The sequence below is a fragment of the Hakea prostrata genome, chromosome 9, assembly GCF_041222555.1.
Source record: "Hakea prostrata isolate BN-2017 chromosome 9, UWA_Hpros_2, whole genome shotgun sequence".
Taxonomy (NCBI): Eukaryota; Viridiplantae; Streptophyta; class Magnoliopsida; order Proteales; family Proteaceae; genus Hakea; species Hakea prostrata.
Window position 1 is genome coordinate 10375732 of NC_142608.1, and position 24518 is coordinate 10400249.

At 38.9% G+C, this 24518-nt stretch overlaps 2 protein-coding genes across 2 annotated transcripts; both read left to right on the forward strand.

The window, feature by feature from the left end:
• The first annotated feature begins 722 nt into the window (after nucleotides 1-722).
• Nucleotides 723-19192, forward strand: LOC149004592 (uncharacterized). The gene is made up of 3 exons (XM_089169527.1): nucleotides 723-929; nucleotides 16975-17222; nucleotides 18395-19192. The coding sequence occupies exons 2-3, from the start codon at nucleotides 17026-17028 to the stop codon at nucleotides 18849-18851; spliced, it is 654 nt and encodes a 217-aa protein (XP_089025653.1). The 5' UTR covers nucleotides 723-929; nucleotides 16975-17025; the 3' UTR covers nucleotides 18852-19192.
• A 2036-nt stretch (nucleotides 19193-21228) lies between these two features.
• Nucleotides 21229-22004, forward strand: PSB27 (photosystem II family protein). Its single transcript, XM_089168589.1, has one exon. It carries the CDS (start codon nucleotides 21320-21322, stop codon nucleotides 21842-21844), a length of 525 nt encoding a protein of 174 aa, XP_089024715.1. The 5' UTR covers nucleotides 21229-21319; the 3' UTR covers nucleotides 21845-22004.
• The last annotated feature ends 2514 nt before the right edge of the window (nucleotides 22005-24518 follow it).

Genomic DNA, 24518 nt, shown 5'->3' on the forward strand with positions numbered 1-24518 from the left:
GGGGATGTCCAGCACAATACTACTCGTCACGGGATGGATCCGCCGGGCACTCCTATTGGCCCGACTTAGTGAGTTGTACTTCCCATTTATTTTTATTACTAGTTACATTGTATCGATGTTTAAGAGTTTATTTGATACTTCGAATTGAACTTAAAAGTTAGAAGTTAGAGCTTAGAGTTAATATGTTCATGTTGAATGTTATGCTTATTTGCTTAAGTATAGTTAACTTTATTGTGTACTTCTCGGTCATCTTTACATTAATGTTATGTAATTTAAAAGACATATTTACATTGATTTTTTACTAAAATGCATGTGCCAATGTGTTCTTTATACACTAATTAGCTTAAATCCAGAATTCCACCCCAAAATAGTCTCTAAAACCTGTCGAAACTGATGTCGAAACTTGTGCGAAAAAGTCCTCGGTTTCCTCGAAATTTCCCAAGTTTCCACCTAAGTTTTTCCCATCAAAAAATTTTTTTTTTTTTTTTTTTTTTTTTTTTTATGGTGTATAAGTTGTAATATTGTGGGGGAAAAAGAGTATTTTGGAAAAGAGGCAAGGGAGGAGGGGGTCCCCACCCCCCCAAACAAACAAACATTTTTTTTTTTTTTAATATGGTTTTTTCCTTTTTACCTTTTTTTTTGGTACGGGGGGGCCGGGTTTAGGGGAAGGCGGGGGGGGTTCTTTCCCCCCCCCCCCCCCCTTCCACCCCCCCGTCCTCCCTCCAACGTCCAACTCCAACCTGTTTCTCCCTGTCTCCAACTTCTTCGAAGGGTTCTTCTGGTTTCTCTGTGTCTTTGTGTCAGAGATAGAACAAAGGAGCTTAAAGAATACCGATTTCTTCATCTTTGTTCTGTTCGTTGCTTCTTCTGCACAAGAAATCAGGGGAAGATTGCTTTGTCCCTTTGCTGCTTACCGTCGTCTACAGAAGGTATGTAATTTTTTTTCTTCCCCATTTTCTATTTTTTTTTTTTGATTTCTTTTGGTTGCTGCTGAGGAAGAACAGATCAAAACGGAATCCAATATTTCTTATATCGGTACCTGATCTTTCTTATTTGTTGTTTTTTTGCTAAATTTGCGTTTGATATGTTTTCATTTACCCTGAAAATAACCTTATCCAGAATCTCGTAGACAATGAGGGAATGATTCAATCATGAAGTTGGGTTCCTTTTTGATCTGTTTTAATCTTTTTAATTCAGAGATATAACTAGCTGTTTGATTGCAAGAATGCAATAACATTTCATGGCAAAACAGTTTTCACTGGAGAAAAGAAATCGAATCTTACCAGAGAAAAAGAAAGGGAAGTTTTTTACATTTTACACACTATAATGGGGTGAAACTCTATACCTCACTAAGGTGGCCTAAATTACATGTCACTCACTACTGCAAAATTACAAGTTGCAGACTATTATACTTTCATCCAAGATTCTGTTCAAGGTGCCAAGTTTCACTTGGCGAACCCGGCGAATTTTGCCGTCATTTCTGGTGATAATTCGGAGCTATAATTTGAAGCTGAGAGAAGAATTGGTTAATACCATGGTAAAATAGGCAAAATTCACCCGAAATATGGAGAATTTCGAGAATTTTGCCCGGTTTGCCAACTGGTGAACTTTTTCTTTGAACGAAACCGAAACCAACTAATTATCAGCGATGTCTAACAAAAAATCGCCGAATCAATCAATATCGCCGATATCTCAATTTCATTAAATTTTCTGGCAATTTCTCGTGATTTTTAGGCAATTTCGCTTGCAATTCTATAGCGGAATTTTCAATGTCAACAAATAATCTTACCAATTCTGTCCCATTGATTCAAGCCTCAAAAGGCAATGTGCCAAATGTGGTTAGGGAGGTGAATCTATATGGAACAACTTATGGAAATAATTCGAATTAAGAAGATATTTTGTAGCAAAATCTTTAAGATCAATAGGCAATCTTATCAATTATATCCCAATGATTTAGGCCTAAAAAGGCAACATGCCAAATGTGATTAGTGAGGAGAAATGCATGGAAGAATTTATGGAAACAAGTTAAAATATGAAGGGATTTTGTAGGGGAATTTTCAAGGTCAATAGACAATCTTTTCTATTATGTCCTAATGATTTAGGCCTAATAAGGTAACATGCCAATTGTGACTAGGGAGAAGAATTTGCATGGAAGAATTTATAATAAATAATTCAAAATTTTCAAGTCCCATTATATTTATTGGAATGAAATTAGGTTAGCCACCAAATTTGGGCTCATAATGACCTAAAATACCCCTCGAAATGGGGTCAAAATTTTGTCAAAACTTTTCACTCTGGGGGAACACTAGTTAATACCCATCACTTGATTAGATCTATGATCAGAGCTCCCAACTGTTAAGCAAAGGATGGCCGCCAGTGAAGTGTAGAAGACAAGATGCAGATATTGGGTGAAGTAGAGAGAAGAAGATTTGTAAGTCTAAAAAGCGCCACCACCTAATGTGTGAATCCGGAGAAGATGAGTTGCAGAGATCTTCGTGCCATGCTATCAGAGAATACGGATAGGGTTCATAAGCGCAGGTAAGGGAGAAGACGAATATCAATTTACGTTTTCCTTAGGCAAGATCCCAGCCACAACACATGGGTGAAATTCTCGAAGACAAGATCCACGCCGCACTTGCAAAGTCAATCCTTCAAAATACCCATTAGTGCTCTTGATTAAAGCTTCATCGTTAACAATGGAGGAAGACAAATCAAAGCAATGACGAAGAGTGGTGGTGTATGGTGGTCATAGATTGATGGACCTTCGACATTTTTGGCGATATTCGCCAGTCCGGCATAAAATTGCCATGAAAAATCATTTTTTGGCAAGATATCGCCGATATTTGGGTCGATTCGGTTTCGGTCCAAAAAGTATTTTGCCACTCACCGAAATGACCAAAAATTTGGCCATTTTTTTACCATGATTCTGTTAAGTCACATGGAAAATGGCTATATTGCCCTCAGTGGAGTACAATAACATAACTACCCCCATGTACCTCATTTTAAATTTAAGAGTTAAATTACTCAAATACCCTTTAAAGGGTAAATTACTTAACTACCCCCATGGTTATTCACTCACTCTCTTTATTGTAACCTCTTTTTCTTTTTGTGGTCAACCTCTAACCCCTTCTTCATGTACACTCTCTCCAAGTCATCATCTTTGGTGATGACCACAACAAGTTGTGAAAATCCCTTTTTTCTCGGTTGCTTGCACACGCCCTCTATGGGTGATGATCGTTATTGCCAAACTCCATCGCTAGGGCATAGGGTTGGATTAACTTTCTTGTGTTGTTTCCCCAACTAAAGGAGCAGAACCCTGTAACCATGAAATTCCCACGAAATCTTTAAAACCTAAGTGGAGTAGATCTCGAATATAAGAAAAACATGACAACCCATTTGAGGTTGCAATACCCAAAACCATAACCCCGAGTTTAAATCCGTAAAAACCCATCTCATACCTTTTCGCATTCTAGCCTCCCTTTAACGTACTAGTTTCTATTGGTGAGTGAAATGGACTCGATTTCAACAGTTCTGCTCCTAACTAAACCATTTGTAGCTATAACTCAGATGTAAAGGAATATTTAAAGAACATAAACTATACTTCGCTCAACACCAGACTAGATAAGTAGAAGGCAAACTTAACCTCTTAAACTAAAACACTTTAGGGTTTTGGATGTGGAAGAGAATTACAAATTGCAGAAGATGAAAAAAAGTAAAACAAGACCAATGATTAAAATAATTGAAGAAATTAGGGAAATTATAGAGGAGCTAAGAATCGCCGAAGAAGATGACTTGCTGGTGGTCGTCCCGGAGATGATGACTTGTTGTGGGTGGAGAGAGTAAGGGAGAGGATCATGTAAATGAAGAAAGGGTTAAAGTGAATAAGCATGGGGGTAGTTACATAATTTACCCTCCAAAGGGCATTTTAGTAATTTAACTTTTAAATTTAAAATGATGTACATGGGGGTAGTTATGTCATTGTACTCCACTGAGGGCAATATGGTCATTTGCCATGTGACTTAATAGAATATTGGATGAAAGTTTAACAATGGGAAACTTGTAATTTTGCAAGTGATTGCCATGTAATTTAGGCCACTATAATGAGGTACCCAGAGTTTCACCCCCATTATAGTGTGTAATATGTAAAAAACTCAAAAAAAAAAAAAAAAAAAAAAAGGAGCTTTGAATTTCTTAGTCTCGAAAACCAAACACTTTGATTGGTTAAATATTAGAAATCCGAGACTGCTCAAATCATATTAACTTCCTCCATCTGGGAATAAATCTGTTTCTCATTTACTTTTGACGGGTAAATAGTTGCAGAAGACCTCAGATATTCACCTTTTTTGTTCAAAGAAGTTACGGATTCACCTGTATTATTATTTAGTTTTAATAAGAATGTAAAGCTTTCTCGTTATTCTTATTTGCTTTGTCTTTCTTCCCCTGTCTAATTAGTTTTCTGTTCGTTAATATTCATTCACATCGCTTTCTGACTCTGGTAGCAGCTGTACTTTAACAAGCTAGTTAAGATTTTGAATCTCCTGAAAATTGTTTTTTGTTGTCTGGAAACAAAAGAGAGGGAATGAAGCATCTAATTTTATCTGTTTATGATATGGAATGTGTAGGCTTATTTATCTTTATTTTGCTGGAAAACCCATCTTTGGAGTTCTGTGTCAGCAAGGTTTAAAGTATCCCACGATACCATGCGATACTAGCCGATATGTATCCGTATTTGATCCAACCGATACGATACATTTCGATACGTTTCTCCATTGAATTACACTAAAATACGTTAGCTAGACGATACATCTCCCGCGTCTCTTAAATCAATGATCGATCGTCCGTCTTTAATCCTTGTGTGTCAGTGCTCCACAAAGTATGGAATGTGGAAATCTTAGGTTTCTTTTATTGTACTTGTATCTACTATATAATATCCTCCCTGAACCCTAGATTAAAACTAGATAACCAAACTGACAGTGCTGGACTGTTTGCCACCAATTAGTGTAACCTAGGTCTTGCTGAAACTTGAGGTTACCTTGCATCTTTATCTGTGTGAAGTAAGTGGGGTTCTTCAACCCCCCCCCCCCCCCCCCCCCCCCAAAAAAAAAAAAAAAAAAAAAAAGAAAAGAAGAAGAAGAAGAAAAAGAAGGGTCAGTGGGGTTGGCAGATGATGCTATTGTTCTTCTTCGTATTAGTGAACTCTGAAATTTTCTGAACTAGACTTGGGGAGAGAGGCAATCAATGACGTATTGAAGTTGAAATTGATTGAATCTACAGCTCTGGTGCAGCTTTAATGGCAGATACTAGTAATGGTATTTGTCCATCCTTCCGATTCATCAAGAAGAAGGCTTTAGTGGTTTCTTTTCAGCTTGTCTGAACTCTTCTTTGTGGGAGTTTTGGAGTTTTTGATTAGTCGGGTTTTCAGAAATGGGCGGGTATAGTTTAAATGGGTTTTGCTCGATGGTTTCCCACTTGAAAGTATGCTATTTTACCTCATTCACCATTAATGTCAGATTTTATATGTTTATTTATCTATTTATATTTCTGCTAATTACTCTGCTATTTTTTGTTCTGCATCTAGTTAGTTTGTGATTGGGATTGCTACTGGGCTCCAAATTTATTTTCACACAGTTAAATGGCAAGGATTCTACAAGTTTGAAACTGTATATATGCTAATATTTAGTTCGTCAGGTTGTGAATTTTTATTACATAGGTTGCTGTTAGAACTTGGAACCCTAAAATTCCCTATCTGAAACTGGAAATATTAAGGTTCAGATTTTTGGTTTGAAAGCCCTAAACCTATAGCCTAATTCAAACCCTGTCCCATGACCCAGTGATGTAAAAAAGGGTTCACCGTCTGGCTGAAACCCTAGAGTGGGCCCCAAGGCCACTCCAAAGTGCCACACCTATGGCTGGCTGAACCCTCCAAGAGGGATACTTTGGTCAATTTTGGAATTTATTTCTTAATTTTCAAGAGTCTTGTTTAGAAGTCTTGCTTTAATTTGAAGTTGATTTCTTGAGTCGTTAGAACTCTTGTAAGTCTTACAAAAGGAGTTCCTTTCCTTGAATTGGAGTACTGGTGTCTTAGGGGAATCTATTTGCAAGAAGATTCCATTAGTTGTTTAGTTTAGGTTAAAGTCTTTTATTTGTGTGGCTGACATTAATTGTGAGGAAGATCCTAAATTATAAAGGGTTCCCAGTTAGATTTGAGACTTTAGATTAGGCTATGTGAATAGCATAGCCTTTCATTGTAAAGTTAAGTCTCATTTTGAATAAGAATTGATTGTGAGTTAAGGATCGTGGCCTTGTTGAGGAGGCCATGGTTGAGTAGAAATTGAGAGTCTTCTTCAAATTCAGCACCTTCTTCAAGATTCCAGCTATCTTCCTCCAAGCTCTAGCATCTTCAAGAAATTACGGCAACTCTCTACTAAGTACAGCAGGCTCCAATCTCCTTACCCCATCGCCTCTCTCTACTGCAATATCCCCTTCACCTCCCAAAGCCATCGCACCACTCAGCCCTTTCCCTGTTTGCGCAGGCCCTAGAAACCCCTTCCCTCCCATTGCAGCCTCTCCTAACAACACCCCCCTACCCCACGGGTGTTTTATTTTGACTTGCGGCAGATCTGAAACAAGATGAAGAAAGAAAAGAAAAGAAGAAAGAAAGAAAGAAAGATCGCCCAAGATCTTCAAAACCCTACCCAAGATCTATTCCTCAAGTTCTTCCTTTCCATTTAGGTTTTGCAAAACCTGATCTTTTCCCAGTCCTCATCAATTAGATTTTGTTAAAACCTTAACTTTTTCCTATCACCCCATAGGATCCCAATTTTATTTTCTAGTCTTTTCTTTCAATCCCCATCTAGATCAGAGCAACCCATATCTTTCCGAAAAGTTCCCCACAACTTTCGTATCAACCTCTATCCTTCCTAAGAGCTTCCCACAACTATCTTGGAAACTCATAGACATCCCATAAAATTTTTTTTTTATTTCCTGGAAGATTTTCGGCAAACCTTAAAATTTAGGGAATTCTTCCAAGATACCCTGACCCTAAAATTGGGATTCCATCATTTGGTATTAGAGCAACAGTTCCAGCAAGTTCAAGCATCAACACTCCAAGAACCATCAGCAACTAGAGATAGATGAAGCAATGGTAGTCAAAGCCATGGAGGAACCAACAAGAGATTACCTCCATTATATGCATAGAGGGATAAGGCAACCACAATGGCCTTTAGAGATGGGAACTTATGATGGGGTCGATGATCTTCAAATTTGATATGAGTGGGTGTATGGTCTATAGACAAATTGATGCAAACTCAATTTTAGGGTTTGGGTTTCTTGGAAGAACTCCCTAAAATTGAGGGTTTGCCTATAATCTTCCTGCAACTGATTCTAAAATTATGTGGGTTGTTAGGGTAAATTTAGCCATTTACTAAATTCCCATGGGGAGACTTTGGATCATTATGGTAGGGTAAGATTTTTTTAAAATTGATATGGGAGGGAAAAGATCAATCTAAAATTTTATGGGAAAACCCAATTAACAAAACCTTGATGGGTTGGGTTTAACTGGGAAAAGGAAAGGGAAGAGAAGCCTGCGATTAGGTAGGGGGAGGGTTTGGGAAAAGGGATAAACAATTTGGAATTATGGTAGAGCTGTGGGTTGTTAAAGGGTAATAACCTAAAATTGCCTGGGAAGGGTGGGATGATAAAAGATTAGGGTTTTGCAAAACCTAAAGTGAAAGGAAGAACTCAGGGAATAATGGAAGGGGAATGGAAGGGTAGGTTTCTTGCAATTTTCTCTCTTTTTTCTTTCTTTTTGTTTCTTTGTTCTGTGTTCTTTTTCTGCTTTGGTTCTTTTCTGTTTCTTTCTTCTTCTTTTTTATTTTTAGTATCTTTGCTTCTGTTTCAGTCTTCTTTCTTTTCTTTTCTTCTTCTTCCTCCTTTTTTTTTTTCTTTTTCCCCGGCTGTTTCACAACTGCCGCAAGAACCAAAAAATAAAAAAACTGAAATAAAAACCGGGGGAAAGAGTGTGCCATAGGGTTTGTGGAGGTGGGGGAGGGGTGAGGGGTCTAGGTGTTGTTGCAAGGGTGGGAGTAGGGTTTCTTGGCTGCTGCCAAGGTGGGACAGCAAGGTTCTTGGAAGTCCTTGTTGTTTTCTTGGTCTGAAACAGCAAGTAATCGGAGCCACAGGGTATGGGGGAAGAAGAGAAAGAAGAAAGATTAGGGCTGGGGTTGGGCAGGGGTTCAACTCACTTGTTTGCAGAATCTGGAAGTGAAAGATTGCTGGACTTCTTGCTGGAATTGCAGGACAGACTGATAAAGATCAGAGAACTCTTGATATCTGCAAGGTCCTCCTCAAAAAGATCCTGCCCCACCTTCTTGGCTGCAATTCTTTCAGTAATTTTATTAATCCAGCCTTGAGAATTAAAAAGAACAGATAAGTTATTTATAGCCTACTAAAAGACTAACCCTAAGTGGGTTTCCTTTATATATTAGGATTTGCTTACAAATAATCTCAACTGTCCAAGTAAATATTTAAAGATCTAATGGAATCTCGTGTAAAATAGATTCCCTCAAGACTCAAATAAAAGAACCCATCTTGGAAAATTCCATGACTCTTGGATCGAGGGGATTCTAAACAGACTTTTCTTGGGCCCCTAAAAGGGCTTGAAAATGACCAAAGTACCCCTGGGGCATTCGGTCAACTTTGAATTGAGCCTGGTCTAGGCTTTATCCCCCCCCTTTTTTTTTGGGGGGGGGGGGTGTTTCAATTGTTCAAATCACAAGTACTTTGATGGGCACTACTTATCAGAGAATGGCAAGATGGGGTTTGCGTGTAATCTGTTGGTGGGATGTGCCCGTGAATAGTGGAACCACCTAAGGAGGCAAATGAGGTATGAAGGTATTGAACCTAGGGGTGCAAGTTTGGCCTTGGCGACCGTGACCCGACCTAAGCCCACCTTGAACCAGAATAGGGCTTGGGCTAAAGATTTTGGCCCTAAGGGCGGGTTAGGGCCAAGGGCGGGCCTGGGATTACTCTCTGGCCCGCCCAGCCCATCCCGGCTCGTCCCCGATTTTGGCCCTAATCTTGGCCCTGATTCTAGCCTTGATTTTGGCGGATTTTGCTTGGAAGCAGTGCCTCGTGGCACCGCTCCAAGTAGTGAACGACCAAGATTTAAAGTTAAGAATTAATTAAATCTCTACTGTTCATTATTAGCATGTGCACAAAATACCAACTTAAGTGAGAGTAAACCGATTTTATTTCAAACGAACTGAATCATATGAGGTTCAACTCAAACCAAACCAACATCATTTTTTCATGAAGCTGAGCGGAGGTAAGTTTTCCGAGATCCACTGCCGGCAGCACCACCACCATTTTCATGCTCTTCTAACATCCTTTGTTTTCATTTACCAGCTGAACTGCAATCATTCCATATACGAATGGAATGGGTTGATTTCGAAGGATTTATTTGTTTATTGTCTTGCTCAAGTGTTAGCTAGAGCCTCCACCGCCATTTCAGACATGGTGGGAAGTCCGGCTTATTCGCACGCCAGCAAGAAGAGCTCTCTGTTCGGGGTAAGCCGGATAACTACATCGGAATTCTCTGGAAGTTCTCCTTATTCCGATTTTTCTTCTGTTAAGAATTCCTCTTCCAACAGAAATCCTTTGGCGAATGCCGTCAAATCGGTAGCTAAAGTCCTTAGTTCATGCATGCTTTAGTCCACCAGAACCGACATCATCTAAAGATCCTTCCAGTAATTTACTTTGTTCTTTCTGTTCACATTTACACCTTCAAAACCTATGGGAGTTCCAAACAAACTCAGTTTTTTCTCCCGTTTTCTTTCTTAGTGGGGGTTGGGGGATATTCATGTCTCCTTTATCTGGATTCTCCCCCTTTCTTTTCTTGTTCTCTTTTTGGAAGATTTGATGCCCCAATTCTTTTGGGTTCAAGCTCAAAATCTCTCTTAACATAGATTTTTTTTTTTGATGATTTGAAACCAAACTCTAAACACTGAGGACTTGTGGGCAACTGGGCATCTTCCTTTTCCTGTAAATTGGTTATTGTTACTTACAATTTATTGGTCAATGCAAAATTATGAAAAATCAAGATAGATTAGAACTGTTGGCTTATCAGTATGGTGATAGATTAAAACTTTTGGTTTATTAAGATAGATTAGAACGTTTGGCTTACTGTTTTAATTTTTATTTAGTTGCTATTAGCGAAAAAAGACGTCGTTCCAGTCTTGGGATCTATGGCAAATCCTATAATTCGACCCAAACGATGGAAATTTACAAAGCTACCAAGGATTTCTCCCCTTCCTTGAAGATTGGACAAGGTGGTTATGGGACTGTTTACAAGGGAAAGCTTCAAGATGGTACCTTTGTTGCTGTTAAACCGATTTTCCTGTCCTGCAAAAACCATCACTGCTTGGTCCCAACATAGCTGACGTTGGATACCGTTCCACCACCACCGCCTGACGTCGTACCACCCTTAAAATGAAAAATTGATGTTGGTTTGTTCGAGTTGAACCTCATATGGTTTGGTTCGTTTGAAACAAAAATGGTTTATTTTTACTTAAGTTAAGTTGGTGTTTTGTGCATATGCTAATAATGAATAGTAGAGATTTAATTTAACTCTTAATTTTAAATCTTGGTCGTTCACTGCTTGGAGCAGTGCCAACTACCAAGCAAAATCCGATTTTGGCCTTGATTGGCGCTGATTTTGGCCCTGATTCTGACCTTGATCTTGGCCCTGATTTTGGCCCTATTTAGGCCCTGATCTTGGCTCTGATATTGGCCCTAATCTTGGCCTTGATCTAGGCCCATGATTTTGGCCCTGATTCAAGTCTGGACCCTCCACCCATATGGAGAGGAATTAATTATAATCCACATGGGTGAAAATTTGACACCTGTCAAATTTTAAAAACATGATCATATTTTGTAAAAAAATTAATAAAAATAAATTATATCTTCATTACCAATGTAGTAAGCATCCACTTGATTTTGGCCCGATCCTGACCTTAATTTTGTCTCTAGTCTTAATGTTAATTTAACCCTGATCATGTATTAGATTTTTACCCTAATCTTCACATTAACATTGATATAACTATAAGTCTTGACTTTGACCTTCAGTCATTTTGATAATATTAGACTATGAGTTGATTTTTTATATTATTTTTAAGATAATTTTTATTTTTCGAATTAAGTCATTTTTAGTTCCAAAAAATCATTGATTTTTTTTTTGGACTAAGGTTAGATAATATACTATAAATAATAAAAGCTAGTATTTAGAGAATTAATATCTAACAAATCTACACCCCAAACTCTCATCATAAATATTGATATCTTTCTTTTGCCTCCAATGTGATATTTTAGAGGAGGAAAAAAAGAAAAGAAAAAAGAGCAACTTATTAAGGACAAATAGCTATGTTTTTTTTTTTTTTTTTTGTTGAATAAGGATATCAATGGGAGGGGTTTTCAATTTCCATCACCAAAGTAATGGGAGAGGTTTTCAATTTCCATCATCAAAGCAATGAGAGACTTTCAGAGATCAATATAGAATTATGGAGTATGGATTTATTTATGTTTAAAGCAACACTATCAACTTATTGATTATTTTATCATTTTGTATGAGCTTGAATCATCTTATATTTCTATAAATTTTATTTTTAATTTACTTATGATACTTTTATTTTTATTATTATTATTATTATTATTTTTTTATGAATTTACATTTGTTATTTTAGGTCCAAGAATATGGCCAATTAAGGCTACGGCCAAGATAGGGTCAATCAGGGCCAGGTACAAGCCTAATTAGGGTCAGGGATAGGGTCAATCAAGGCTAATTAGGGCCAATTAGGGCTAGGGACAAGGCCAATCAGGGTCAAGGCTAATCATGGCCAATCAGGGTCAGGGCCAATTAGGGCCAACCAGGGCCAACCCATCCCGACCCGGCCCAATTAGGGCGGGAATGGGCTTGGCTTGGCCCTCTAGGGCTTAGGGCTAGGGACAATAATCCTTGGCCTTGAACTAGGGTCAGGGCAAGAATGGGCTCAAATTAGAACATATAGGGCTGGGCTTGGGATTGCAAAAGCCCGGCTCAGTTGCAGCCCTAATTGAACCTAACACTTGGGAGGATATGGCAGAGGCTTTAAGCCATCTATTCTTCCCACGAGCATCAACTAGGCAATACCAACAAATCCACTATGTCCAACAACAGTACCACCAAAAGTTTGCAAAATCTGATGGAAGAAACCAAGAGGATTGGTAGAGAGGAGCAAGACATTGGGGTAATCATATCAACAAACTCAAGTATGACAATCGATTGTTTGAAGATAATAAAAGGTCCCGGAATCATCTACCTTCACCCGAGAAGGCCTCCTTAAGTATTATTGTTTTGGGTGGTTGTGATTAATGGTTACACAACAATCAGAGAATTGAGTATAGGAGGGACCCACCATCCACCAATACTTCCTCAAATTTTTTGCAACCTCTTTGACTAGACTAAAAGAGGACATGCTACACCAACTATTATGAAAGGGGTCACTTTGCCAGAAAGTGCCCTCCAAGAAGGGAAGCTACAAGTTTCCAGATTCCTTAACAAATTCCTCCAGAAGAAGTACCTTGCCTACTTCTAGAAGCAGCCCAAGAAAACATCTTTGATGAAGGGGGACACTCGGACATCCACTAGGATCTTGATGAGATAGTAGAAGACTAGAAGGTACAGTGTTGCTGCCCATGCCTTTTACAGTAATGACAAAAGAGCTCTAAAAAGACCATAAGGTAAAAATCGTGGAAGACTAGGAGGAGGCCCTAGCCCTTGAAGACCAGGTCATAAGAGATGCAGAGAATGCCTCCAAGAAGTACAGGAACATGGTCAAAGCAAGAACACCATCTAAGACATGCCTAAGAAAGTAATTTCTCTACTTGAAGACCACCTGATATTGAAGTTAAAGAGTTGCTGCCCACGAGTTCCAGAGAAGCACCAGCCTTGATTCCATGATACACTGGCCCCTCCTGTGGTCTCAAAGGGTATCTTGGAGGAACCACATCATTAGTGCATAGCAGAAGCACAGTGGATTCAAAGGACTACAGGGGCATCATTGATTACTCTAACCATGGACTTGATGTCTTCGTCATACGCCCTGTTGTTCTTTGAAAAGAAGGCTCCTAGGCTAGAAGATTACATCCCATGTCCTATCACTTTTCCAGGGTTTTTTGTCTTTGGAGCAGTACTAGCATCAACACACCTACTACCTCCTCTCGCTTTAAGATGCGGGGGCGCGTCCACTCTAGAGTTCACCGGAGAATTAGACTAGGAGCATTTGATCATCACATTCATCAGGAGATGCATGTTTTCAAGGAGGGGAGAATTGATGTGAACAAGGGTTCACCCCTGGCCTAAACCTTGGAGTGGGCCCTGAGGCCACTTCAAAGTGCCACACCTAGGGCGGGCTGAATCCTCCAAGAGGGGTATTTTGGTCATTTTCAGCCCTAAATATCTGCTGGAATTAAATTTCAGGATTTTATTTATTGATTTTCAAGAGTCTTGTTTTAATTTGAAGTCGAGTTCTTGAGTCCTTAGGAGTTTCTTTAAAGGACTCTTGTAAGTCTTTTATTACAACATGAGTTCCTTTCCTTACGTTGGAGTCCTAGTGTCTTATGGGAATCTATTTTCAAGAAGACACCATTAGTTGTTTACTTTAAGTTAAAGCCTTTTATTTGGGTGGCTGAGATTAATTGCAAGGGAGATCCTAAATTATAAAGGATTCCCAATTAGATTTCAGTCTAGTGTAAGCTATAAATAGCCTAGTCCTTTCATTGTAAAGTTAAGTTTTATTTTGAATAAGAATTGATTGTGAGTTAGGAATCGTGGCCTTGTTGAGGAGGCCACAGTTGAGTATAAATTGTCTTCTTCATATTCAGCAACTTCTTCAAGATTCCAGATTTCTTCCTCCAAGCTCCAGCATCTTCAACAAATTACAGCAACTCCCAAGTACAGCAGGCCTCCATCCCCTTCCCCCACCTCCTCTCTCTAGTGCAACAGCCCCCTCACCTCCCAAATCCATCGCACCACTCCCAAGCCCCTTTCCCTGCTTGCGCAGGCCCTAGAAACCCCTCCTCTCCCATCACAGCCTCTCCCTTCACCCCTGCAGGCTTTCCCCAGCCCCCTATCTCCTCTGCGCTGGCAAGAAAACCCTCCCCCAGCCCCCTTGTACCTTGTGGCACTCTCCCTCCCCCTTTCTTTTCCTTTCACCCCCACCCCTTTTGTTTTATTTTGACTTACGGCAGATCTGAAACAAGAAAAAGAAAGAAAAGAAAAGAAGAAAGAAACAAATATTGACCAAGATCTTCAAAACCTTACCCAAGATCCATTCCTCAAGTTCTTCCTTTCCATTTAGGTTTTGCAAAACCCTGATCGTTTGCCATCTCACCCCAATTAGATTTTGTTAAAACCCTTACTTTTCCCTCTCACCCCGTAGGATCCGAATTTTTGTTTCCCATCTAGATTAGAGCAACCCATATCTTTCCTAGGAGTTTCCCTCAAGTTTCCTATCAACCCATATCCCTCCTTAGAGCTTCCTACAACTTTCTTGGGAACCCATTGGCATCCCATAAATTTTATTTATTTTTTGAAAGATTCTGGGCCAAACCCTAAATATGAGGGGATTCTTCCAAGAAATCCTAACCCTAAAGGTTTCCATCACCCTGCAACCCTAAAACCCCTAGAGCCTAGAATCCCTTAGCCACAGTTTGTAACTTAGATTGACTGCTGATCATAAGAGGGCTGGAATTAGGGGTTTGGCTAGTGGGAAGGGCCTCCAATCGAGTTTAGGTCTAGGTGGGTGAGGAGATATCCAGAGTGTTTGAGAAAAAACTGGTGGTGATTTCTGGGAAGTAAGGCTCTTGGAACGGGTTTGTCGAGGTAGCTTCTTGGGTTCGAGTGAAAGAGAAAAGAGGGAAACAATGGGGAGGGTTTAGTTGGATCTCGGCCTACCTTCTTGTGGACTTGATCTTCAATAGGTCAGCCCATAAGATGGAGAGGAGGACTAATTCTCAAACATAGCAGGATTCTTGTACTTGAAACACCATGATTCACAGCCACAGTAGACTTGAAATACCAAGGATCCCAGGTCTTTTACTTTAAACACCAAACCTTGACTTGAAACACTAGAGCTGATATCTTAACAGAGTATAGAACTCATAAGCTGCTGGGAGAAATCAGATTAACTCAGAAGGTCTATTTTTCCATAATGTTAGGGTATTTATAGGTTCTATTTTACCAAGGATCCCAGGTCTTTTCCTTTAAACACCAAACCTTGACTTGAAACACTAGAGCTGATATCTTAACAGAGTATAGAACTCATAAGCTGCTGGGGAGAAATCAGATTAACTCAGAAGGTCTATTTTTCCATAATGTTAGGGTATTTGTAGGTTCTAAAGGCCAATTACAACCTAGAAACCAATTAGGAATAGCTGATTCCTTAGCTGAAATTGGTCCAGAAGTTATAACAGTTGAACCAATTGAACCATGGCTCAACCAAAAATACAAGAGCTGTTGAGCAAACTATGTATGGTCACTATTGGATTACTTTACTATTACTACTATTTGTGGTACTGTTTGGACAGCTTCTCCTTGGCCTTGTGCTTGCGGATCTAGGTCTTCAGATCTGCATCATGACAACAGCCAAGGTTTAAAGTATCCCGCGATACAATACAATATGATACAGGTCCATACGTAGTCTTATTGGACGCAAGCGATACGATACATCTTTTCAAAACAGGCTTGTATCAGATTGTATTGAAATTTATTGGCCAATATTATACAATCTGGTCGATACATTTCAATGCCATTGACATATTCAGCATAGGAGTACTAATACATCTCAATATGTATTAGCCGATATAACTTGATACATCTAAATATATACTAATACTATTGATACTTTCATAAAAAACCATTGTCGCCCACAGACTCAATACAACTCCTATTCTAATGGGAAAATGAAGAACTCTCAACCAAGAGTCTAAAAATTCCATTTGATCTAGGTTTTTCACACTTTTGGACAAAAAAACTAATTAAGACTAGAGCATCATCCCTTGCACCATCAAATACGCTTCATGGCTATAAACTATCACAACATAGAAGAAACATTGTTTATTTTTTATAACAATTGATTTAATGCACTTGTTTGAAGTGGTTATACATTATTCTTCACTGTAGTATTAATGTAAGATATTTGTTATCATATATATATATAATATATATATATATATATATATATATATATATATATATATATTTATTTGTTTTTACTTATTTATTGATATTACTCTTTAGTTCTGTAAGTATATTTTAACCATTTTCAAGCACTTTTGCACTATTTGACGCGTATCACCTATACGATACGGTACATCTCTTTAAATTATCTGGCCAACAATATCTATTAAAACAAAATGGAAACTATATTCACTATTGGATTACTTTATTGACCTTCTGCTAGCAGATGTTGGTCTTCGGATCTGTATCACCCCCAGAGCTCCTCCACTTCTCACTCTATCATCACACATAATATCAGCATATCTTTAGTGGTCTCTTTTAAAAATCAAATTTATCTAGTGTGTAGTCTACAATTATTCAATTATTGTTTGAGGTGAAAGTAACCTTTCACCAAGTAGCTTGCTTGAACAGTTGAGACATTATTATTTTTTTCTTCCTGATTTTAACTGGCTATAGTTTTAGTATCACCACAGGATTTTATTGTTTCCCTTCTTTAAGTATTTGTTATTAACTGTTCTGTCAAGTATGTTTGACTTCAATTCTGGTTCTGTTTCACATAGCGCTTCATGTGTAAACATGCGTCATAACTCGAAATCTCCTTTGGCTCTTCTAATCCATTCTGAAGCATATTTTAGTTTTTGTTTCATATGAGAGTAGTGCATCTGAAAACCTAAAGAAGTTTTTTTGTTCATTGGCTACAGAAGTGAGGGATAGGATCAAATCTGAAACGCAGTTCTTAAAAAGGGGAAAAAATGTCTTTCAGATCTAAGGAGTTATTTAAGAAAATAGTTCGGAAGGTTGGGGAGGAGAACTTGGCACCAGGAGTGAAGGAATCACTGAAGAAGTGTCTTCCAGATAGCAAGATTGTGATGGGGAGAGCCAAGAGAGGGATTTATGCTGGTCGTCACATCCAATTTGGCAACAAGGTCAGCGAAGATGGGGGGAACAAGTTAGTTTCTTCTCTACTTTTATTTTCCTTAGTCTCTTCTCTACTTTTATTATCCTTAGTTTTGGTCACGTGAAGTTTGAATTTATGAATGCTGAAAGTTCCGTATGTTTCTTAGCCGTCTTTTATATGATACTGCTTGTTTTGAGGTTTCAAATCCCGGATGAATATATAGCGTTGATATGCAATTGATTGGCAGGATCAGATTGATCTGTAGGGAATTTCTGTTTCCTTAAAAGATTGATATGTCATCAACCTTTTGAGGACATTTTTGCCACAAATTGTAAGAGCAGTGTCCCTTTGCCTTCATTCGCTGTCTATGCATGGATGCATGCATGTTCTGTTGATGACAAGCAGTAATTATTGGCACAATGATGATATACCCTTTATATACATTCATTGTGGGGAAAGCTGGGTTATGGGGTTTTGGTGAGGTAGGTGGGATTCAGATTCAGACCTTGAGATGATGCTGTCGGGGTTACTTCGTCAGGGACAAAAAAATTTGATGTTCAATGCCAATTTGTTTAGCAGGTCTTCTTGACCTGAGAAGTGATGATGAGGCCAACCCAGATGGTAATCAGATAGGTGACCTGCTGAGTTTGTTCATTTGAATGGTGCCCATCGTCCACTTCTGTGTGTATTACATTGTTTGTCAATAATTTTTAGATGATGGCTTTTCAAGGATTTTGATAAAAATGCCAGCAGATAATGGCTTATTGGCCAAAGATGTGAATCCTCTAGGTTTAAATTGTGGTTGAGTGACATGGAAAGCGTGTAGCCCTTTTTGGCCACCATTTGAGCTGCCTCATTCATTGTTTGGGTGTCAATTAAGTTTATTTTCCGCACGGCTGATGGAGGAATCCTTCATTAATCATCAGGTAGGATAGTGGCAATTTTTAGAACTAGAAGAGGGACTATCTTTGTGTATTATTGGTGGAAATTCATGATTTTTGTTTTTGACTGGTTCCAGTTGTCAAATTACTTTCTGAAATTCAATGTTTGTTGTACTTTTTATTTAATTTTAAATTTTAAATTTAATCTTGAGTTTAGGATGATCTAAGTGGAATGCTTTAATTAAGTTTTTAAATTTTTATGAAGCCTTCGGTATCGGTATTTTTCTGATAAAGTTGGGTTCCAGAATAGTACTTATAATTTTGCTTGTGATGCTGGGACAGGTCGAGGCGAAATTGGAAGCCAAATGTACAAGAGAAGCGACTCTTCAGTTACATACTTGACCGACACATTCGTGTCAAAGTCACTACCCATGCGCTCCGCTGCATTGACAAGGCTGGTGGAATTGATGAGTACCTCCTGAAGACACCCTATCAGAAGATGGACACGGAGATGGGGTTGTTTTGGAAGACCAAGATTGAGAAGATGTATGAAGAGCTTGGGGGAATGGATGTGGTATTCTTCTCCCCTGAGGATGAAGCCAAGTTTGAGCAGGGATTTAAAGACCTAAAACTGGCTGAGAGGGCACATCGGAGGGAGGTTAGAAGAAAGAATTACTCATCGTCTGGTAAAAAACAGCAGGTTGAGGAAGGCAAATCCAATGCTTCTGAGCATGGGAGCCGGTCTGCATCAGATGAAGAAGGGACAAATACAATTCAGCAAATGGTTGCAAATACTTGATGGTAGTCACTAGTCACTATCCCAATGAGTACTTGTCATCATTCCCTTATTTTTGGTGGCCTTTAGACCAAGTGCTTGGTGGTCAATTTTGTTTGTGTTGTAGTGGCTTTCCTTCCTATTTTCTGTTGTATATCATACTTTCATTTAAGGCTAAATAAAGGCTAGAATCCAAGCTTCACTTCTCTGTATCTACTTCGTCAATTGCTTGTAGTGTTTCAGAGGCCAAATGCAGGACAGTAAGTCTAGCTACATTTTCTATTTCTGCTGTTTGGCTTGCTTGAACAGAGAGCTCTTCAACTGTTGGAAATAAGATCGATCAATTTGGTTACTACCAATCTAATTTGGGATGGAATTAATTTGCCACCACATATTAGATTGGTGGCGATTCCCTTTTTATGACGGAAACTACGGTTGTGCAACCATTTTGATCAGAACCTTCATGAAGTAAAGCAGATGGTTACTGAGGATGTCTGTAAATATCAACTCTATCCAAGCTGTGCATATCAGAGTGGATATTTGATGCTGGAGAATTGATTATCGAGTTTTTAGGGCTTGAGATAGATTCAGACAAGTGTTAGTATGGAGAGTTTAATGCAAGTGTGGGGATATAAGAGTTATCTACAACAAACTAGGGGCATGTAAAGACGTCGAGCTATGAAGTCCGCATATACATTGTATGACCTAGGAAGATGCTGGAAAACAAATCTATAAAAACATGAAACTATGTTTTTAATTTCCTGGAGTATGCTGTGTGTTCTACTCTAGCTGACTTAGCCAACAAAAAACCATCACGGATAGCTTCCATTTCATATGCTGCTGCAGAAAATCCATTACAGGATCGAGCTTGTGCAACAACAGATTCACCAGAAGGACTCCAAACTCTCCCTCTACCTCTCTTCTTCCCATTTCTAGTACAAGAGCCATCTGTGTCTAGGGGTGCAAGTTTGGCTCTAGCAGCTGAGCCCGATTAGGGCTTGGGCTAAAGATTTTGACCCTAAACTAGGGCCAAGGGCGGGCCTGGGATTACTCTCTGGCTCTCTGGCCTGCCCAGCCCATTCCGGCCCATCCCAAATCTTGACCTTGATTTTGGCCTTGATTTTGACCCTGATTCTGGCCTTGATCTTGACCCTAATTATGGTCTTGATTTGAGTCTGGACCCTCCACCCATATGGAGAGGAATTAATTCTAATCCACATGGGTGAATACTTTGACATGTTTCAAATTTTAAAAACATGATCATGTTTTGTAAAAATTAATAAAAATAAATTATATCCTCATTAACAATATAGTAAGCATTCATCTGATTTTGGCCAGATCCTGACCCTAATTTTGGCTTTAATCTTAATGTTAATTTGACATTGATTATGTACTAGATTTTTACCCTAATCTTCATATTAACATGAACAAATTGCACTGGCACTCCAAAATGGAGGCTTTAAAGCACTGACACCCCCACTTTATGTTTAATAAGCATAGAGACCCCAAAATTAGATTTTCATTGGATGTATTTGTCTAATTTGTCACTGAAAACCTTTCAGATAATGTTTATTATTGGGATATTGTTGAAAATAAACAGTGATTTAAATGTTTTCAGTGATAAATTTAACAATAATTTTTGGGTCTCTGTGCTTTTTAAACATAAAGTGGGGGTGTTAGTGCTTTTAAACCTTCATTTTGGGGTGACAGTGCAATTTTCTCATGTTAATATGAAGATTAGGAGGCAATTTTTCATTGCATGGTAGCCATGGATAAACATTGACAGTAGGCTGATTTGAGAGTGATTTTTCCATGTACTATTTTAACCCAAATCCAATAGAGCGGCTATTTCTTGGGATTCAAATTGGCCCGTTCAATTTTGGCTAGAACCTAGTTGATTCCTCGAGATTCTAGCTTCCATGGTTGAAATCGTGGAGTAAATAGGAGATTTCGGCTTGTGGTTCCTACATCTCTAGTCAAGTGACGTGGGGTTCACTTCCATTCGGTCACCGCGGGATGGAGGCGCCGTGAATCCTTCGTCCAGTAGGGATTTGGAAAGGGGGTGCGATGTTCCATGTGGCCGGGTGGTGGGGGCCCGACGCTTTTTCACCACACAAAAATGACGTGATCTACCAGTAAATATTTAAAAAAAATAAAAAAATTAAATTTTAGTAGGGCCCACACTGAATCCCACCCCTATTATATGGTTCAAAAGGTATTATGAGAGCACATTATTTTCCTTGGACCAGGCTGTGATCCGGGATCTCTCTGTTCACTCGAGAGTGAAGGCTGAATAGGCCCTGTTAGAGATGGATAGCAAAGCAAAACTTCTTATTGGATCTCTATTGGATAAGGTGATAAGCCTACGTGGCGAACTATAAATTCCTCTCCCATCCCTTACAAATCCTTCTCTACCCTGTTCAATAACAAATTCCTCCCTTGACTCTTCTCTGATAATCTTTTTCCTCGGTAGTGAAGATCATAGACTAATAATGTCTTCTCCTACTCTCATAACGCCCAGTAGCAAACCAAGATCAATTGGAGGCTTCAGACCCAAAACCACTTCCTCCACCATTACTAGCATCATTTCCAATGCTTCTTCATCAGTTCAGCAAAAGGGTAGGCGAGAATTTGTGGCTTTGATCGCCGGAATCTTATCACCGGCATTGATTTTTCCTGTTTCACCGGCATCAGCAGCTTTAGATGAAGACTATGTGAAGGAAACAGCGGAGGTGATCAACAAGGTACGAACCACAATTAACATGGACAAAAATGACCCAAGTGTAGCTACTGCTGTTGCTGATCTGAGAGAAACATCAAATTCATGGGTTGCTAAGTACAGGAGAGAGAAAACATTGTTGGGTCGAGTTTCATTCAGAGATATGTACTCTGCACTCAACGCTGTCTCTGGGCATTATATTAGTTTTGGACCTTCTGCTCCCATTCCTGCTAAGCGCAAGGCCAGGATATTAGAAGAGATGGATTCTGCAGAGAAAGCCTTACTCAGAGGTAGATAAATATAGAAAAAAGAGTTTTCAATTCATGGAGAGAAGCTCTAAACATTTTTCTTTTCATTTTCATTTTCTGAGATCTCTCTGTTTTGCTACTAGTTACCTGTATTTTTCACTACTGAGGTTATAAAAGCCATGTTCGAATGTGAATTACAGTTGGAGAGATCTTGTTTACATTAGGTTCATTTTATTTTGATTCATTTGGTGTTATGAAAAGATTGAAATACATTATAGATGGTTTCCTGAATTAGATTGGATTCACAGGACACCAACCCAGAAATCAACTATGACCCAATCTGCAGATGAACCCACTTGATACATCGAACCTCCACTCCCTGTTCAATGATATCAATGAAGGTTTGAGCAATTTTAGCTTGATGGAGGCAATAGAACTTGTAGAATCCTTAAATTGAACCTGACCAACCATAAATTGGACCAAAACCGGCAACTTCCTTTTTTTTATTGTTTGGTTTTGGATTGGCCCAATAACAAATTGAAACCCAATGGAAATTTGGGTCCAACTGGCCAGTTTAAGTGGTTCCTATTAAATGGGCCTATAACCGGGCCCATGTTGGAAATTGGGCTCAACTAAATTGCGAAACTTTGAAGAGCCAATGCTATAATGGTTTGGTTTTGAAGAGGCCCATTTGTGTGTATCTCTTGTCTTCTCTCTTTAGTAATGCTCTCTTCTTACCCTGAATGGAAATCTCTTCTTAACCCTCCTGTAGTATGCGCCACCATCAGTGTCATTTGTCAATTTGAACTATGCTTTTCAATCTCCCAAAATATAGATATTATAAATTCGTTTGTATTTTTTTTTTTTTTTTTGTTACGAATGAGGTTCGCACGTGTCCACACACATGTACAAGGTCAGCGCATCACTCGGTTCGTCGGTCGACAGCTCAATCAGGACTTGCCCCCATTTAAGTAAAGCTAATAAGTAATGTTGTATTCACGGGCAAAAACTGACACCTACACAAATGGAAACTACCAACCGGGGATTCGCCCCATAAACAGCTAGACGAGCAAATGTGTAGGGCCCTGTCGGTTCTAAGCAAGGTAACTCACGCACTATTTAACAAGATCTCAATCTCTCGGTAAGGACACAAACATTTTATGGATAATCTCTTAGCAGACTTCGCTCGGAATCTTAATCTGATCCTCGATTAACTTAGCCATCGGAGGCGGTTACCCGGCATCCTAGTCGGCCCGCGTCTAATTTCTTTTGCAGGTTTCATCATCTTCTTACTCGGGACCTCACTTGGGAGTCAATCCACCTTAGTTGGGACCAATGTCAGATCTGAGATGTAACATTTAAAATTTTTTTTCTTCTTTTTGAAACTAAGGATGATTCTGGCCAGCTTACATGCATCTTCGAGTAGTGGTTTCATATATATTGAATACATGGTAGGGCTTTGCCTCTAGTCCCAAAGAGATTCAGCTCTTGAATTAGGTATTTCTAGGGGTGTCAATTTATAGCCCGAACTGTTAAGACCAAATCGCACTAGCCCGTTATAGCCCGAATCGACCTTAACTGAACCTTAATGGGCCGTAATTGGGCTGGGGGTTGTGGAGCCCACACCAAACAAAAACCGAACCGCAACCCTTATAACCCGTTTACAACCCGTTTTGTAATTTTACATTAAATAGTATTTGAATCATTATATTACCATTAGGTAGTTGGTATAGACAATTAAAAAAATTAAGCATGAATTCAAATATCAAATAGTCATTTTACTACTTAATATCTAGGTTCTTGATTTCTATAGAATGGGTGGGTTTTTTTAATGGAAATTGACCAATAGCAACTTTGCTTTCCATATAATTTTCGCTTTTGTTGTAAGATGTTCAATTGTTTCTTCTTGTTTTTTTTCTTACACACCATAAACCATTAGTCAACTTGAATCTAAATCGTTAGCCCAAACCGTTAGTTAGCCCGAACCCAAACCGCACCAAACCGAAACCGATCCGAAACCCCCGAAACAGTTATTTTCCTAATGGGCCGTGTTTGGGCTAGGTGTTTTTCAGCCCGAAATCATTAGGCCCAGCCCGTAACCGCCCCAAACCTCATCGTTGATACCCTTAGGTATTTCTATAATTGCAATGGTAAAGAAAAATCTCCATGCAACAACCAGTAAAAAGATTGAAAAACTGATAGCATCTATTTGAGGCACACATAAATCAATTAAGTATTTAGTTCCTCTCCAAGGAGGGAATCTCTTTATGATTACTCAGTGAGTTATAAGAGTTAGTCTGATGTCTTCTAGCATGGTGGTGACGACCTCTTATGTAAAGACAAGAGGACTATGGAGGATTTATGTTCAAACTCAACTCATTGAACACTCATTCGAAGAGCTCCTCCAAGAAGAGGATTCAAACGTAATGATTAGGTATGGTTGAGTTGATTATTTTTATATTTGAAAATTAAATATTAAATTGAACTATGTTTTTCAATCCCCCAAAAGATAGAGATATAAATTAGGGGGGGGGGGTTTCAAACCCCCAAAAGATAGAGATATAAATTAGGTTCCCCCCCCCCCCCCTCTCTCTCTCTTTGAAACAAGAGGTTCACCTAGGCCAGTTTATATACATGCTCAGAGGTAGTCTCATATCTATTGAATACATGGTAGGGCTTCACCTCTAGTCCCAAAGAGATTCAAAATTTTGAATTAAGTATTTC

What these genes read in the sequence shown, in the direction of transcription:
- LOC149004592 (XM_089169527.1), top strand. Translation starts at nt 17,026, where the DNA reads ATGTCTTTCAGATCTAAGGAGTTATTTAAGAAAATAGTTCGGAAGGTT. An exon ending in AGCGAAGATGGGGGGAACAA is followed by an intron (nt 17,223 to 18,394) that starts GTTAGTTTCTTC and finishes ATGCTGGGACAG; the next exon opens with GTCGAGGCGAAATTGGAAGC.
- PSB27 (XM_089168589.1), top strand. Translation starts at nt 21,320, where the DNA reads ATGTCTTCTCCTACTCTCATAACGCCCAGTAGCAAACCAAGATCAATT.